This window comes from Balaenoptera acutorostrata, chromosome 21 (assembly GCF_949987535.1).
Source record: "Balaenoptera acutorostrata chromosome 21, mBalAcu1.1, whole genome shotgun sequence".
Lineage (NCBI taxonomy): Eukaryota > Metazoa > Chordata > Mammalia > Artiodactyla > Balaenopteridae > Balaenoptera > Balaenoptera acutorostrata.
In genome coordinates, this window is record NC_080084.1 from 21,672,146 (window position 1) to 21,686,953 (window position 14,808).

The 14,808-nt window shown below is 39.4% G+C and overlaps 1 protein-coding gene across 1 annotated transcript in view; it reads left to right on the forward strand.

Moving 5' to 3' along the window:
• The first annotated feature begins 49 nt into the window (after positions 1 to 49).
• Positions 50 to 14,808, forward strand: part of VPS37A (VPS37A subunit of ESCRT-I) — a 40,551-nt gene continuing 25,792 nt past the window's right edge. Inside the window, exons 1-2 of the mRNA XM_057537273.1 lie at positions 50 to 466; positions 13,473 to 13,547. Coding sequence (XP_057393256.1) covers positions 342 to 466; positions 13,473 to 13,547 — 200 coding nt within the window. The 5' untranslated portion in view covers positions 50 to 341. The remainder of the gene's footprint in view (positions 467 to 13,472; positions 13,548 to 14,808) is intronic.

The following is a 14,808-nucleotide window of genomic DNA, read 5'->3' on the forward strand; positions in this document are numbered from 1 at the left end:
CGCGGCACGCAGAGAGGGCGGGGCACGCAGGTGACGGAAGCTGGGGTGGTGGAGAGCTGGGCGGTCAGGCGTCCTGAGTGGTTGGGGCGTCAGGGCCGTGAAGGTAGGACTGCCGGTCCCGGGCGGCGAGTTTCCTGTCTCCAGCTGTCCGCAGTCAGAGCATGCCCGCCTGACCCCGAGGACCCCCGGCCGGGATTGCTTAGAGAAGACGCGGCTCCCCAGCACTTGGGCTGGGGCGTCCCTGCCGTCTCCTCCTCTGTCGCTGGAGAACCGCCGGGCTGAGCAGCTGGGAGAAGCAGGCCAGAGCCTTCTAGGGCCTCGGGCCCGGGGACCCGTGGAGGATGAGCTGGCTCTTTCCCCTGACCAAGAGCGCCTCCTCCTCCGCGGCTGGGTCCCCCGGTGGTCTCACCAGCCTCCAACAGCAGAAGCAGCGGCTGATCGAGTCCCTCCGGAACTCACACTCCAGGTGACTGGTCGCTGCCTCTCCGACAGGAAGAAAAAGTAGGGCGGGAGGGCGGGCTGGTCCTAACCACACTCGCAGCTCCTCAGGCCGACTCCCGCCAGCTGCCGCCTTTTGACCTACCTCCCTTCGTCCTGGCTCTCACGCTTGCTCTCCCATCCCTGAGCCACGTTCAGGATTTTCTTCCGGGCCCTCCTTCCCTCCGTCCCGCCCCACCACCGCTCAGCTCCTCTAATTCCGATTTGCTCGTCCCTCCTGACCCAGCGCTGCTGACTGTAATCTGTCTCATAGTCTGTCTCCAATATGCCTTGCTTTGCCCGGCTTCCTCACTAATCTTTCCCTTTGCCCACCTGTTTGCCGCGTTGGCAGAATTGTTAAAATTCTGTACTTGGGTAAAAAGAATCGTGAAGAGTAATCTCCAAGTTTCACAAATAGTGGACCATTTTTGAAAAAAAAAAAACTTTCAACATTAAAGAAAAGGGAAGACAGTTTTCACCAGTGAGTTCTTCTCTGGGAGTGACATACTCAATCCTTTGAAGTCTCTAATAGAAGATTTACCCTGTTCTAACCACCTCCCCCGAGCTGGCAACTATCAGTCTCTGTTCATTTCTCACTTTGTTATTCTTGTTCCCACACTCAGGAATTGCCTTAGAGTCATCTTGATTGTTCTCTTGGCGTTGTATGAGTTGTTCATTTTCAGCGTGGTCAGATTAGAAATATTTTGCAATTCAAATGAATTCAACTGTTTTTATTGTAAACTGGTTTTCTGCAGCCCGTTATATTGCAAAACTCTGTGACCTCAAGTGGTTTTCAAAAATTAGAACTGCCTCTTTTTATTATATGAATTATGCAAGTATATTTACATGAGTGTCAGCACATTTTAATGTAAAGGTGTCAACATCTTAATAGACTTTTCATACATTTGAAATATATATATTCAGAGAGATTAAAATTGATTAATTCCTGTGGAAGGAACTACTGGGAGCCATTTTATCTGTTACACTAAGGATTTTTTCCCAAGCAAGTTATAGTGTAGAATAGTTTTAAATTAGATATAGTGTTAAAAGAAAAAATCACTGCAAAATGAGTTTGGCTAAAATGAGGCCTGTTACTGATTGAACTTCAGGTGTTTCTTGGTTCTTTGTCTCAATTGTTCTGCTTGTTGAGAACTTTAGAAAGGTGAGAATTTGTGGTATTAAACAGGAAAGAATGGCATGGTATTTGATTTAATGGTGGCTTTCTTTTTGGAAAATTAAGTTCATAGAGTTCTTACAAGTCAATCTTAGTCCAAATAGTGTTCTCTACTAACCTGTAAGAGCTACTTTTACAAAATATGCTTATGAAATAAGGTGACTTCTTTTTAACAAACAACGGAAGTTTATCTCCTTAGAAGGCATCACCTTGAAAGACTGTTTGTATACTATGCTAGTACTACTATTGCCAAAATACTTTTTAGAACCATACTTTTGGAATTAATTGCTTTTAAGCCTTTAGTATATTCTGTTAGATATTCTCACTGCTGGTAAATTTTTATTCTTTGAGGTTGGAGCTGAATTTTTCAAATATTCCAAAGTCCCTTGCTGCTAAGGCTGGTAAATAAGGAAAGCGATTGATGTGAAATTTATTGTTTATTTTTTTGGCCTTCCAAATAAGGTGAGATTCTAAGGCAGGAATTGCTAATCTAAGGAGTTCTGGAATTGGCTTAAGAGGATCGGTAAATACTCTGAGTCAAATGCAGAAGGGATGTATTTTATTTGTTATTTTTTGAGCCAGAAATTATGGACATAATCAGACGTGTGATATTATCTACATATTTGTAGTGTTTTATGAACAGCAAACTTTAATTACTTGATTCTTTTAAGTTCTTTTATAAAAATATTTGAAGTTTTTATTGAAATATTTCACATTTATAAACTATACTTGGATAATTCTGGTGACAGTTAAGGAGGTCATGTACTTCCATTTTTCAAAGAATGGTACGATCCCAGAAAAAATGTCATCTACCTATTCTTGTTAAGTCTGCCCTTTTAACTCATGACAGACATTTTAAAACTAGCTGGTAAAAATGATGTATGTGTGCAGTATCTGACAGTATGTTGCTTGAGTAACCAAATTCAGTACTACAACTTATGCTTAAAGATTTTTGTACAAAAAGACACTGCGATTGGTTATTCTGAAGGTGCACTTTGTAAAAGTTCAAAGAATGTTTCGAACGGTATTTTAATGAATAATACAAAACTTCCTCAGTTATGAGTATTAATATCTTGTTGCATGCTGCCCACCTGCCTCATGTTTAATACTCTATCCCTTCTCCAAATATAGGGTCAGTAGCTCTTTCTTGGCGTGAAAGTGTCTGACTTCTTTTCGTCTCCTCAATAACCTTTCCCCACCCCATTCTCTCATCTACCTTACAACTCCTTATAATTTAAAAAAAAATCCCACTTCAGGAAAGAGTCTCTTTAATTCCCTTTCTCTAATTAATGTAAGCTTCTTTTTAGTTACCTTAAGAAATTCCTACCTCCTCATCTTCCTCAGGCCTCTCCTAAAGGTTAGCTGAATTTTATGTGTTTTTATTCCTCATCTAAGTCTTACTGGTAAGGCAGGGCAAGTGGGACACTGTCATAATGATGACCAAAGAAGTGTTTACCCAAAATATAATAACACGTTTGTCTGCTACGGAAATGGAAACAAAGTTATGTAGATTACTAGGCTCAAGAATTTTATTCCACCTTCTAAGTAACAGTCATCACAGTATTCAATTTACCACTAAAATTCCTGACTTTATGGGCAGGAGTAGAACTAATTCTGTTGTTTCTTTTACTTCCTAAAGAAGCTCACTCTAAGAGACACTGTTGATTTCCCATCTAAATCCATTTCTTCTGATTTCTTGGAAGAACATTGTTTTTATATGGGTTCCTGGTCTGCGAGACCAATTATTTAATGGCGGCTGTGCTCTTTCAACCTTAGGTAAATAATGATTGTTTACGCCAATGATGATGGTCTCATTCCCACTGCTAGTTATTGTGGAAGCAAGACACTTGACGTAATCTTAGTCGGTGGGGTTGGAGAAGGAGTCTGCTGGGAAGCTGCTCAAAACATTTTCTTAGTAATAGAAGTGTCTAAGAGGAAGTGCTTCTTTGTGTTTTGGATATTGTTGTGTTACATGGGACATCTAGAACTGCTTGGATCATGAAGGAAGCAGACTGACTACTGAATGTGGTAGAGTAGAAAGATGGAAAGTCTGTGATAATATTGTGATGCTGAATTAACCAGATCTGGAAACTTCCTTCCTCCAGACTTCTTGCTGTATAAGATTATACGATAACATACACATTTGTATTATACATACAAATAACCCCTCACTGTTTAAGACACTTTCGGCCTGTTTTTTCAATTATTGATACTTGCAGCTGAAACTACCCCAAGTGATACTCACTAATCCCAGTATTTAAAGATTCTTCAGAAGTGAAGCTGTTAAGTATCTCCCTGCATTGAACCTGCAATCAGAAAATACTAAAATCTGATGGTAGCTCAACAGTTACCATCCTCACTATCCTGGTTTTAACTCTCACAGTATCTACAGTTAATTAGGTTCTTTATTATTTTATTTCCTTAGCTCTGAAGGAACAACCTGGAGCTGTGTTGTAAATGGTAATTGTTATCTGTAATTAACTATATAAATTCAAAGGTATACAAATAGTACTCTTTCTTTGTTACCTTTTACTTAGGGAGATCAACTCTCTCAAGTAAAGGACTTCTCCATTTTAATAATCAGTTAAGTGGTAATTCTGGTGCTATTTTTATTTTATTTATTTATTTTTATTTTTGCTGTGTTGGGTCTTCGGTTCGTGCGAGGGCTTTCTCTAGTTGCGGCAAGTGGGGGCCACTCTTCATCGCGGTGCGGAGACCGCTCTTCATCGCGGTGCGCGGGCCTCTCACTATCGCGGCCCCTCCCGTTGCGGGGCACAGGCTCCAGACGCGCAGGCTCAGTAGTTGTGGCTCACGGGCCCAGCTGCTCCGTGGCATGTGGGATCTTCCCAGACCAGGGCTCGAACCCGTGTCCCCTGCATTAGCAGGCAGATTCTCAACCACTGCGCCACCAGGGAAGCCCCTATTTTTATTTTATATTTAATCAGAAAATCTAATTTGGGAGTTATTTTTATCAGAATTGCTGTCTTTTTCACTATGGTATGAGATATTAGACAAAATGAATTTGAGGAACATAAATGCAAACAAGCAAAAATTACTGACATTGGGAAAAGCAACATGACAGGTGAAGTCTGAGTTCGAATTCCCATCTGTAGAATCAGGAATTGTGATTTTTTATTCTGCAGGATTGTTGGTATTTAAGTAATATATATAAACATTTATTAGAGTATCTGACACAGTAAACAGGCAACAGATTGTATTCCTTCTTTCCACTGCATAGAATCAGTGTGCCTGGAACCTTTGCCTCTTAGCCTACATGGATCTAGCCAGCTTATTGTTTATGAATTGCTCACAAGCCTACAGCTCATTTGCCTCTGGCAGGACTACTTCTGACTTTCCATTCAGAAAGCAAGTCCATTCCAGAGAGTTCTTTTCTTCACAAATGAAATGTAAGATTTCATTTTGAAAGATTTCAGACAATCCATATAAAGAAACTAGAATGTTATCTGACACAGTAAGTACTCTGTAAATACCAATTACTTTATTTTTGTATCTTAAATATAATAGTGCCAACCTCATAGTTTTTAAAAATTGTTTTGAAATCTTCTTTTGTTGCCAGTCCTTGGATATTCTTTCTGATTACCCAAATTTTTTTAAAAAACCTTATAACATCTTTGGAGAGTCTGCTATTGTATAATTTTCTACCCTATAGCTGTTAAGTTTAACCCCCTGCTCCCAGGTATAAGGCTGTCTCCTGTAAACTCATGGGTTTCTTAGTAAGCCTAGATTCCAAACCTTTCTTTCTGTAGTTTTTACTGTCAGCTCATAAGGACTCACATGCAAACTTGATAACACAGAAAGTTTGTAATGAGAGGATATGTGTATATGTTTTAACTTGTCTAGTGTTGTATTTTTTTTAATGGATCTGTTGTCAACATAATTTGAGATTTTTCATTAAAATATCCAAATTCCCAACTTTTAAAAAATAGTTTTTATTATTTAGAGCAGTTTTAGGTTCACAGCAAAGTTGAGCAGCAGGTACAGAGATTTCCCATATAGCCTTTGCCCTCTCCAACTTTTCTTTTAAAATAGAAAGATCTGGCAACAGTTCCCACAACAGTGCTTGGTTTCAGCTTAAGAGTAGCTGTCCTATTTACTGGGCCGCCCTTCTCCATTTTACCAGTTCGCAATCACACCCTTTTGTACTACAAGCAACTGCCTTCATTCATGTACCTTTCTAACTCTTAAAGGTATTTGAGAGTAAAGTTTTCTTGTGGAAGAAAATCACCTTGACTTGTTGCAATAAAAAATTCTATGAGAATCTGCTGTGCCTTAGCCTGTTGAAGCTACAGAAACCTACAAAATGTCAATATTTTGACTCTATAAATTTGAACTCTTATAGTGAACTTAAAAGTTATGTATATCAAACAATCCCATAATTAAGTGAATTTTAATTTGATACATTAAATCATATAGTCTCTAACCAGTGATTAAAAGTTATAATTGCAGAGTATATGACACAATGAAGCGTGTTACCCTTTAAAGATTTTCCTAAATAGATCATAACACTCAAGGGCTGTGTCTCTAGGTAATTTTCCCTCTAGTCATATCAGTCCATACCTGCTTTTTAAAAAAAGTTACCACCCAGGTCGTCATTTCTCCATTGCCAGGTGAATCCAACCACATCTCCTCCCCTGCTACCTCTGAGCTCCTTCCCAGCTGTCTCCACTGCCTGCTCACCTACGCCAAAAGCCTGGTCATCCTGTTCTCACTTAGTCATCCCTGCTGCCCCTGGGCTGTAACTGTTCTCTCTGCCTGCAGTCTTGTTCCCTTACTTTTTTCTTCCACATGGGTGCCAGAGTCATCTTTTTAAAATTTGAATTTGACCATGTTATTCCTTTTAGTAGCTTCCTAACTCTTGCCAGCCTCCTTAGCTTAAAGCCTGGTTGTCACACGAGGTGGTGACGTGACTGATGGAAACGTGTCTGCAGACACAATGTAAAGTTTCTTTAGGGCAAAGGATACGGAGACTCTTAGAGTTATTATTTCCTACTGAAGCTTTCCTAATTGTGTTTCCTCTGTCTAGAATGTACACTTCATTTCCCCGATTCTCTTTCCTGAGGTTAACTCTTACTTGACTTTTCAATGTAGCTCAGATACTGTTTTTTACCCAGAATACCCCACCACCCCCATCCCTGTTTACGTTAGGTTCTTTCCTCTGTGTTCCTATAGCTCGTTGCACGTCTCTGTCATGATCCAATGTCTTCTACAGAACACTGTTCAACAAATACTGTAAAATAAGTGGTCCATGTCAAACAGACATAGAAAACAAAATCGAGTACTCTAGAATTTCTAAAAGCCTTTAATATGCTAAAGTGCGTCAGTATTCTCCAAGAGAAGGATACAGTATGAAGCGTCTTCCAAGCAGAGCACTGAACCATCTATTTGAGCTATTTAGCTATTTATTTTAAATTTCCAGTTTCTTAATTATTCATTTTCATATCAACCAGTGTGTGTGTGTGTGTGTGTGTGTGTGTGTGAGTGAGTGTGTGAGTGGATGCAAGTGTTAATAAGAAAGAACCTTTGTATTCTATTACAAGTTAATCACTAAATGGATGTTGCCTATTAGCTTCAATTATACGTAATGGCCCATCTCTGGGAGCCCTGCCTCCCAGGTTAAGAGCATTAAGCTAAAATACCTTTGTTTAGCTCACAGGAAACATCCTCACAGGCCCATCTGTGAATGACTGCAGGGAGGAAGAAATTAACACATCCCCTCCGGAGGCTGACCGGAAACAGGAAATGTTTGGCCTTACTCCCTCCCCTTTTAGTATAAAAGAAGCCCGAATTCTAACTCAGGCAGGATGGTTCTTTGGGAGCACGAGTCCACCATCTTCTTGATCTGCTGGGCTTCCAAATGAAGTCGCTATTCCTTACCCCAACAACTCGTCTCTCAATTTATTGGCTTGTCGTGCAGCGAGGAGTTCGAGCTTGGACTCGGTAACACAAGGGCTATTTTCTTTTGTTCCTCTGAGGATATTATACAAATTGAGAGTCTTCTGTTTGCTCATTTAACTCTGTTTCCTTGAAGTTTTGTGTTTGGGGCTTGTTGAGTTTGGTGCATGCCTTGCATGGTTTTGTTTTGTTCAAACCTTTTCTGTATTTGAGATTCCTGGTTGACTTGTTTGTAGATATTTAATTCTGTTTCTCATAGCCTGCCTCAGGTGATAGGTGAAAAAGAATGACTCGCTTTGTTATGGGCCAAGCTGATAGCTGTCTTTTGGAAATGGAGGCTTCCTGGGAATCAGTAGTTTCCTAAGGCACTGCTATCTTAGAGGCTACGTGCTGTGTTATTCAGGGGGCAGATGTTACTGCTGCCCGCTGGTTGGAACAAGCAGGGCACCAGGAGAGTGCTCTAGCTTCCTGCTGGTCCACGTGTCCCCGCGCTCCGCCCTGGGAGGCGCTCCTGCCCCACCCTCCACCCTCTGGTTTGCGCTGAATCTGTTCAAGGGCTTGGAGGACCTTCAGACTGCTCCTACTTTGCTCTGGTCTTATGTTTTGGGTTGTCATTAGTTCCTGTATTTATTTTCTTTATTTTTTTTTTTTAACGCTGATCTTTTCCTTAAATCTAATCCCATCTTTTTTTATCTTTCTAAGATTCCTCAAAGTTTCTTGTCAGTTTATGGTACTATTTGCTTTCCAGCACTGTTACAGATTTGCTTTTTAAAAGTCAGTTTTGCTATTTCCTGGAGAAAATGGGATGGGAAAGGGAAATTGTCTAACCTTCATCTACTGTCTTGAAGCATCTAAACCCTTTTTTGGAAAGGATCACCTAAAAACCCTCCCTTGAGCTACCCAACCCTGCGGGAGATGCATGCAATCAGTATCTTGAATTGCTCTTTTTCAGTCACTTGATGTGCTGTGTGCCCCATCAGAGCAAAGACCACACTATTTCCATTTCCTTGGAAGATGCTGGATATATGGTAGCTGTTCAGTTGAACCTAGTCTTAGTTACAAAATACAAGTTTACACAGGATACGAAGTAAGGAGATAAATGATTGTTCTATAAAAGGAATCTTTTAACCATAACTAGTGTCTCTCTTGCATTTCAAGATCTGTTTGTTTACAGTTTTAGGGACTATTAAAGAAATGTGGATGCCCGTTAATCACACATTCTGACAAAGTTTTCTGTTGTTTTCAGCTTTCTTTAGTCCCAAACTGATTCAGAGCCACTGAAGTAAAGCCATAGTAATTCACTGCTCTCAGAGAACCTAGAAAATAAAATTATTAATGGAAGGCTATTTAAATTTTCTCTGGTGTGATTACAGTATTACTTCAAAGTGTGTGTGTATGTGTGTTTACATCCAAAGAGTACTTACCTGCCAGCATAAAGATATGGCTATATGGCTGTAAGAATGTTTATCAAAGTATGGTTTATAGTAGTAAAACTTGGAAACAATCTAAATATTGATGCCAAAAACTCAGCCTCTGTGCACCAGTGCCAAATCAAATCTCGGAGACAGAGTTTTGGAAGAAGTAGAAAAGAATAGCTCTATTGCTTTGCCAGGCAAATGGGGACATAGCAGGCTCATGCCCTGAGAAACTGTGTCCCAACCTGGGAGGATTTGGTGAAGAGTTTTATAGCAATGGTTCAAGGGCTGAGTTGCTAATAAGGATCAGGGTGTGTTCAGGGCCTGCACTCCTTTAATTTGGCCTCAGGTGGTCTCCTCCCTTGTCTCTGCATCCCCTCCCTTCCCTGATTAGCAACTGTTCCAATCTGCCCTTTAGAATTCAGGGAAGGTAATGGAGGCTGGAGTCTGTTCCTTACAAACAAGAAACGGTGGACACAGAAAGGCTTCCATGCCCAGGAGCCCCACAGGGTCCTGCTCAGTTTCAATATCTAATAGTATGTAATAGTTTAACAATATACTAGAACATTATGCAGCCATTTTTAAAAATATTGTAAAATAACATTTGCTGATTTGGAAAAATAATGTTTTTTCAAATGAGAATGAATTATTTTTGGAATAACTTTTTTAGAGTTATTTGAAAATAGCAAAAAATTCAAAATAAATTTGTGATAAAGATTCAGGGAATGATTCTTGTTTTAATTAAGTAGAACAAATATCTGCCGTTTTGTCTAACACTGCTAGTGTAGAGGAGGAAAAAGCTTTCCTTGATGCTCTTAGGGTCCCTGGCTGGGTCTGAAAATTAAACTGACAAAGACAGATTAACAGGAGAAAAGCATAGAAATTTAATTAATGTGAGTTTTACATATCAGGGGGGCCTTCAAAAGGAAATGAAGACTCAAAGAAACAGACCTGAGTGTTTTATGCTGGGTTTGATGAAGAGTGGACAGTCGTGGAGGAATATGATGGGTTAAGGGGTATGAACCACGTCTTGGAGATATTGCGGGTTCAGTGCCAGACCACCTCAATAAAGCAAATATCGCAGCAAAGCATGTCACATGAATTTTTTGGTTTCCCAGTGCATATAAAAGTTATCTTTACACTATACTGTAGTCTGTTAAGTGTGCAATAGCATTATGTCTAAAAAACAATGTATATATTTTCATTAAAAATACTTTATTGCTAAAGAATGCTGTCATCTGAGCTTTCAGCGAGTCACAGTCTTTCTGCTGGTGGGGGGTTTAAAATATTGCAAGAATTACCAGTATGTGACACAGAAACATGAAGCGAGCAAATGCTGTTGGAAGAATGGCACCAATAGACTTGCTCTATGCGGGATTGCCACCATCCTTCAATTTGTAAAAAAAAAAAAAAAAAAAAAAAAGGAAAAAGAAAAGAAACGGGCAATATCTATGAAGCACAATAAAGTGAAGTATGCCTGTAATTGTAGGAAACGGGGCAGGGGGCATGTGGTTGCAGGGTACAATGATGACATAGCAAGGCCGGTTTGTTAGGATTCTTCTTGGTGTCCCTGTGTCTTCTGAGATAAGGATGCTCCTTTCCTCTTGGCATGGGGAGGGCACCTCTTAATGAGGTTTTATGACCTGTTTCAGGGAAGAAGGGTGAGGGGGGAGGAGGTCAGAGTAACCTTCCTGTTTCTGCTATTTTCTCATACTCCTTCAGCTTAAAATATTCAAGATGCCAAGGTGCCACATTTAGGGGTAGCATGTCCTGAACCCCATCAATTGCCGTGATTGACCTGTTGTTTTGGGATTTGTTAATGACGGTTTAGCTCTCATTAATATTACAAATATTACCTTTAGTTTGTTTTTTTTTTTACCTTTAGTTATTTTTGATACCTCATTTGTGGAGGAAACTTGTCAAAAATTTTAATAAATGTCAAGAACATAATTATGGGAACAGTGAATTGAACACTTCTAGCCAATGATTTAAGTAAAAATCAATTTAATCAAATTCACTTTGTTTTCTATAAAAATACAGTGTCTGAAAAAATGAGTTAAAACTTTAGTATTACAAATTTAGACAGGCTCCAATTTAGATGTGTGTTCTAAATGCTTATTTAATAATAGCTAACATATTGAACAATTATTATGGTATTATGTGGGGAGGGCTTTACATGCATTATCTCACTTAATCTAACAACTCTTTTAGGTAGATGGGTATTTTTAACATCCGCATTTACCATGTGAGAGATAAGGCTTAGACACATTAAGTAAGTCGTCCATGATCACACAAGTGAATGGTAGAGGATTTGATCCCAGAAGCTTAATTTAAGAGGTCGTGCTCTTAATCACTAAGATGCTCCACTTGGCTTTGAACTGGTGGATACTTTCGTGATCAGTATTCCCTTAAAGCATTGGACACCTTAGGGTCCTAAGATAACAAGGAGGAATAAAAAACTTAAGCCATTTTATTGATAACATAATGTTTATACAACTGAGAAGGCTGTTGGTATCCTAGTCCAAACTTGATCCCCAAAGAGAAACTTTCATAAAAATTGTGTTAGTCCTAATATTGAATATCTTCTTGAGTCTTTTCTCAACCATTTCTTCTCATCAGTCATAACCTCATTCCATGGGATGTCAGAGGAGACATCTATGATTTCTCCATAACTCCATCCCAACACTTTTGAACCTTTCAAGTTACCTAAAATTTACATATTTGAGAGGCTAGATTTTTATCAGAAGGCAAAAAAAAGTCATAGTCCAAAAAAGAAAATGAGGAAAATAAGAGGTTTTCTAAAGCTACTAATTGAAGCAACCAAAAGAACAAAAAGTAAATTATGTAATTGCTAGATCTTTCAAAGGTATTTATGCTTGAAAAAGTTTCATGTCCGTTTGGATATTAGGCTTCCTTTCAGCGTTAACTCATTAATATTACTTAACATTTTTCCCTTTGGAAAGATTACGAATGTTGGTTAGCATTCCAGGTGATCCCCCAAAAGGTTTGGTTGGTAGATTATAACTGTAATAATTGCATGCCTGCAATTAAAAATAAAAAATTCTAAATGTAGAATGTTAAAGTATATGGGACTTAAACGAGTTGGCATTTATATTCAGCTGCTAGTAACAAAGACTCCCAAAATAGTAACTTAAACGTGATAAAAGTTTCTTTTTCTCTGCATACAAGAAATTCAGTTTGACAATTGCATAGCCATCAAGGACCCAAGCTACTTCTTCCTGCTGAGCTCGCCCTAGTGTGTGGCTCCCATTCTCGGGGTCAATCCTGGTCCCATATGGCTGTTAGAAGTTCAGCTGTCAGGGCCAGGCTGGAAGGGCAAATGGACTCACTCCTGGTCCCATATGGCTGTTAGAAGTTCAGCTGTCAGGGCCAGGCTGGAAGGGCAAATGGACTCACTCCTGGTCCCATATGGCTGTTAGAAGTTCAGCTGTCAGGGCCAGGCTGGAAGGGCAAATGGACTCACTCCTGGTCCCATATGGCTGTTAGAAGTTCAGCTGTCAGGGCCAGGCTGGAAGGGCAAATGGACTCACTCCTGGTCCCATATGGCTGTTAGAAGTTCAGCTGTCAGGGCCAGGCTGGAAGGGCAAATGGACTCACTCCTGGTCCCATATGGCTGTTAGAAGTTCAGCTGTCAGGGCCAGGCTGGAAGGGCAAATGGACTCACTCCTGGTCCCATATGGCTGTTAGAAGTTCAGCTGTCAGGGCCAGGCTGGAAGGGCAAATGGACTCACTCCTGGTCCCATATGGCTGTTAGAAGTTCAGCTGTCAGGGCCAGGCTGGAAGGGCAAATGGACTCTTACCAGTTTTTTTGTTCCCTTTTAAGATGCTTTCCTGGAAATGCCACCTCACAACTTTTCTATGTTTTATTGACTGGAACTTAAGTCTATAGCAACAACTTGCTGCAAGAAAAGTTAGAACATTGCTACTCAGAATAAAATCAGGCTTCTCTTATTTAGGAAGAAGGGGAGTATTTGGTTTCGAAAAGCAGCCAGCGGTCTCTATCATAAGACTGTAGGAGACATCTCATCCAGACTTCTAAGTTTAAGCTCTTAAGGCCCAGGCTTCCCCAGCTGTCTATACAGCTGGGCAATAGCAGAATTATAATCAGAACCCAGATGTCTTGCTGACCTGTTTTAACTAGAGGGCTCACAATTGCTTCTACTAAGGATGAATTAGATAAAGTGATAGTAGATCGATCTAGCACTAATACAAGAGTTTTTCTTTGTCTCTTTACCTCACCATCTAACTCCCCCTCTCAACAACCACCCCGCCCATATCTCAGAATAGTATTGCCTGCTTATTCGATAAACATGATCATTTTCCCCTCAAGATACAAGTTATATTGGCCATCTAAATTCTATTATTAAAATAAAGTAGTTTTAGTAGCCTCTAAAAATATTTAACATTTGTTTTTAACATCAATGGTTTTTATAACTTTAGATAAATTTTTTTTCTCAAATTTTCTCCTACAGTATAGCTGAAATACAGAAAGATGTGGAATACAGGTTGCCATTCACCGTAAACAACCTGACAATTAACATTAATATGTGAGTAGAATTGTATCCTATTTTTTCATGTAATAGGACTTTAAAATCTTTTTATTATTTTGTTTCTTAGCTATTATTAGAAGTAAACTGTTTAAAAGTGAATTTATTCCCTTTCTAGTATTTATTTCCCTTTCTAGTAACTATAGTTTATTAAACTTACAATTTTGTGAAATAAAAAAATTTTAAAGACATCGTTGTAATAGATATTGCTGTAAGAAACTGTAAAAGAGGAAATGTAATAAAAAGACGTAATCGTTTTTGTTGTTTTGCACTAAAGTCTAAGCTGGAGGTAGGCTGAAAGAGTAAGAATGATAATGACAAACACTCGAAGGGATCATGTGTGGAAAACCATTAGAGATATAGACACTTTTACATCAGAAGTAAGTGAAAATATTCTAGTTTTCGGCAACATATACTACGTCAACCAGAAAGTTCAAGACTGACTTTGATCTGCTAATTATTTTTAAAGAAAAAAAAAATTAAAAGTTGAAAATGTAATCATGAGGTTATTAAGTTATAAAGAGGAAAGGTTGGACAAAGTGATTGCTGAAGTACTCATTTAGCCTTAAGTGCAGTTACGAGTCTTCAGCATGAAAGAATTAAGTTGGTACCTCAGATTGCTTCAGGTGGCTAGCGACTAGAGCGAGTGTTCGGGTGAGGTAAAAAGGCGCTTAACTTGAAGACAGGAACCACACTTGTTCATCGTCCTATCCTCCTTGCCCAGCATGGTGCCTGCACATAGGAGGCCTCGTTAAGTCCTAGTTGAACGCGTGGGTTAAAGCATGACTATGTAACAGTGACAACCGTTATGCTGTGTTATCTTGATACGTGGGAGTTTCTGAATCACCACAGCAGCCCTGCAAATTGGAACAAATTACAGACCAATAGGTAGTGAATAGTGTAGTGGGGAGAGAAACCCAGATTGGTGGGGGTCCAAAGGCCATTCATTGCCCTTTTTTTACCAAACTAGTTTAACGTCTTTAACCATATAAATGAAGTAGTTTTATCTCTCATCACCTGCCTTAGGTAGAGCTAGGTAGGAGAAGCCGACAAGGACCCAGTTTTCTTCTTGACAGTGTTGCCAACAAATAGTTTTCTGAGCCAGAAGGGGAACAGAGTGGCAATTTAAGGGGACATACTTGTCCGAGTTTTAGAGATTTGGAAAACAGGGTTCCATGTCCAGTAAACTCTCATTTTTAAAGACTTTTTAAAAATTCTTTTAAATTTGTAGTAGTTCAAAAAAGGTTAAGATTTTTACTCT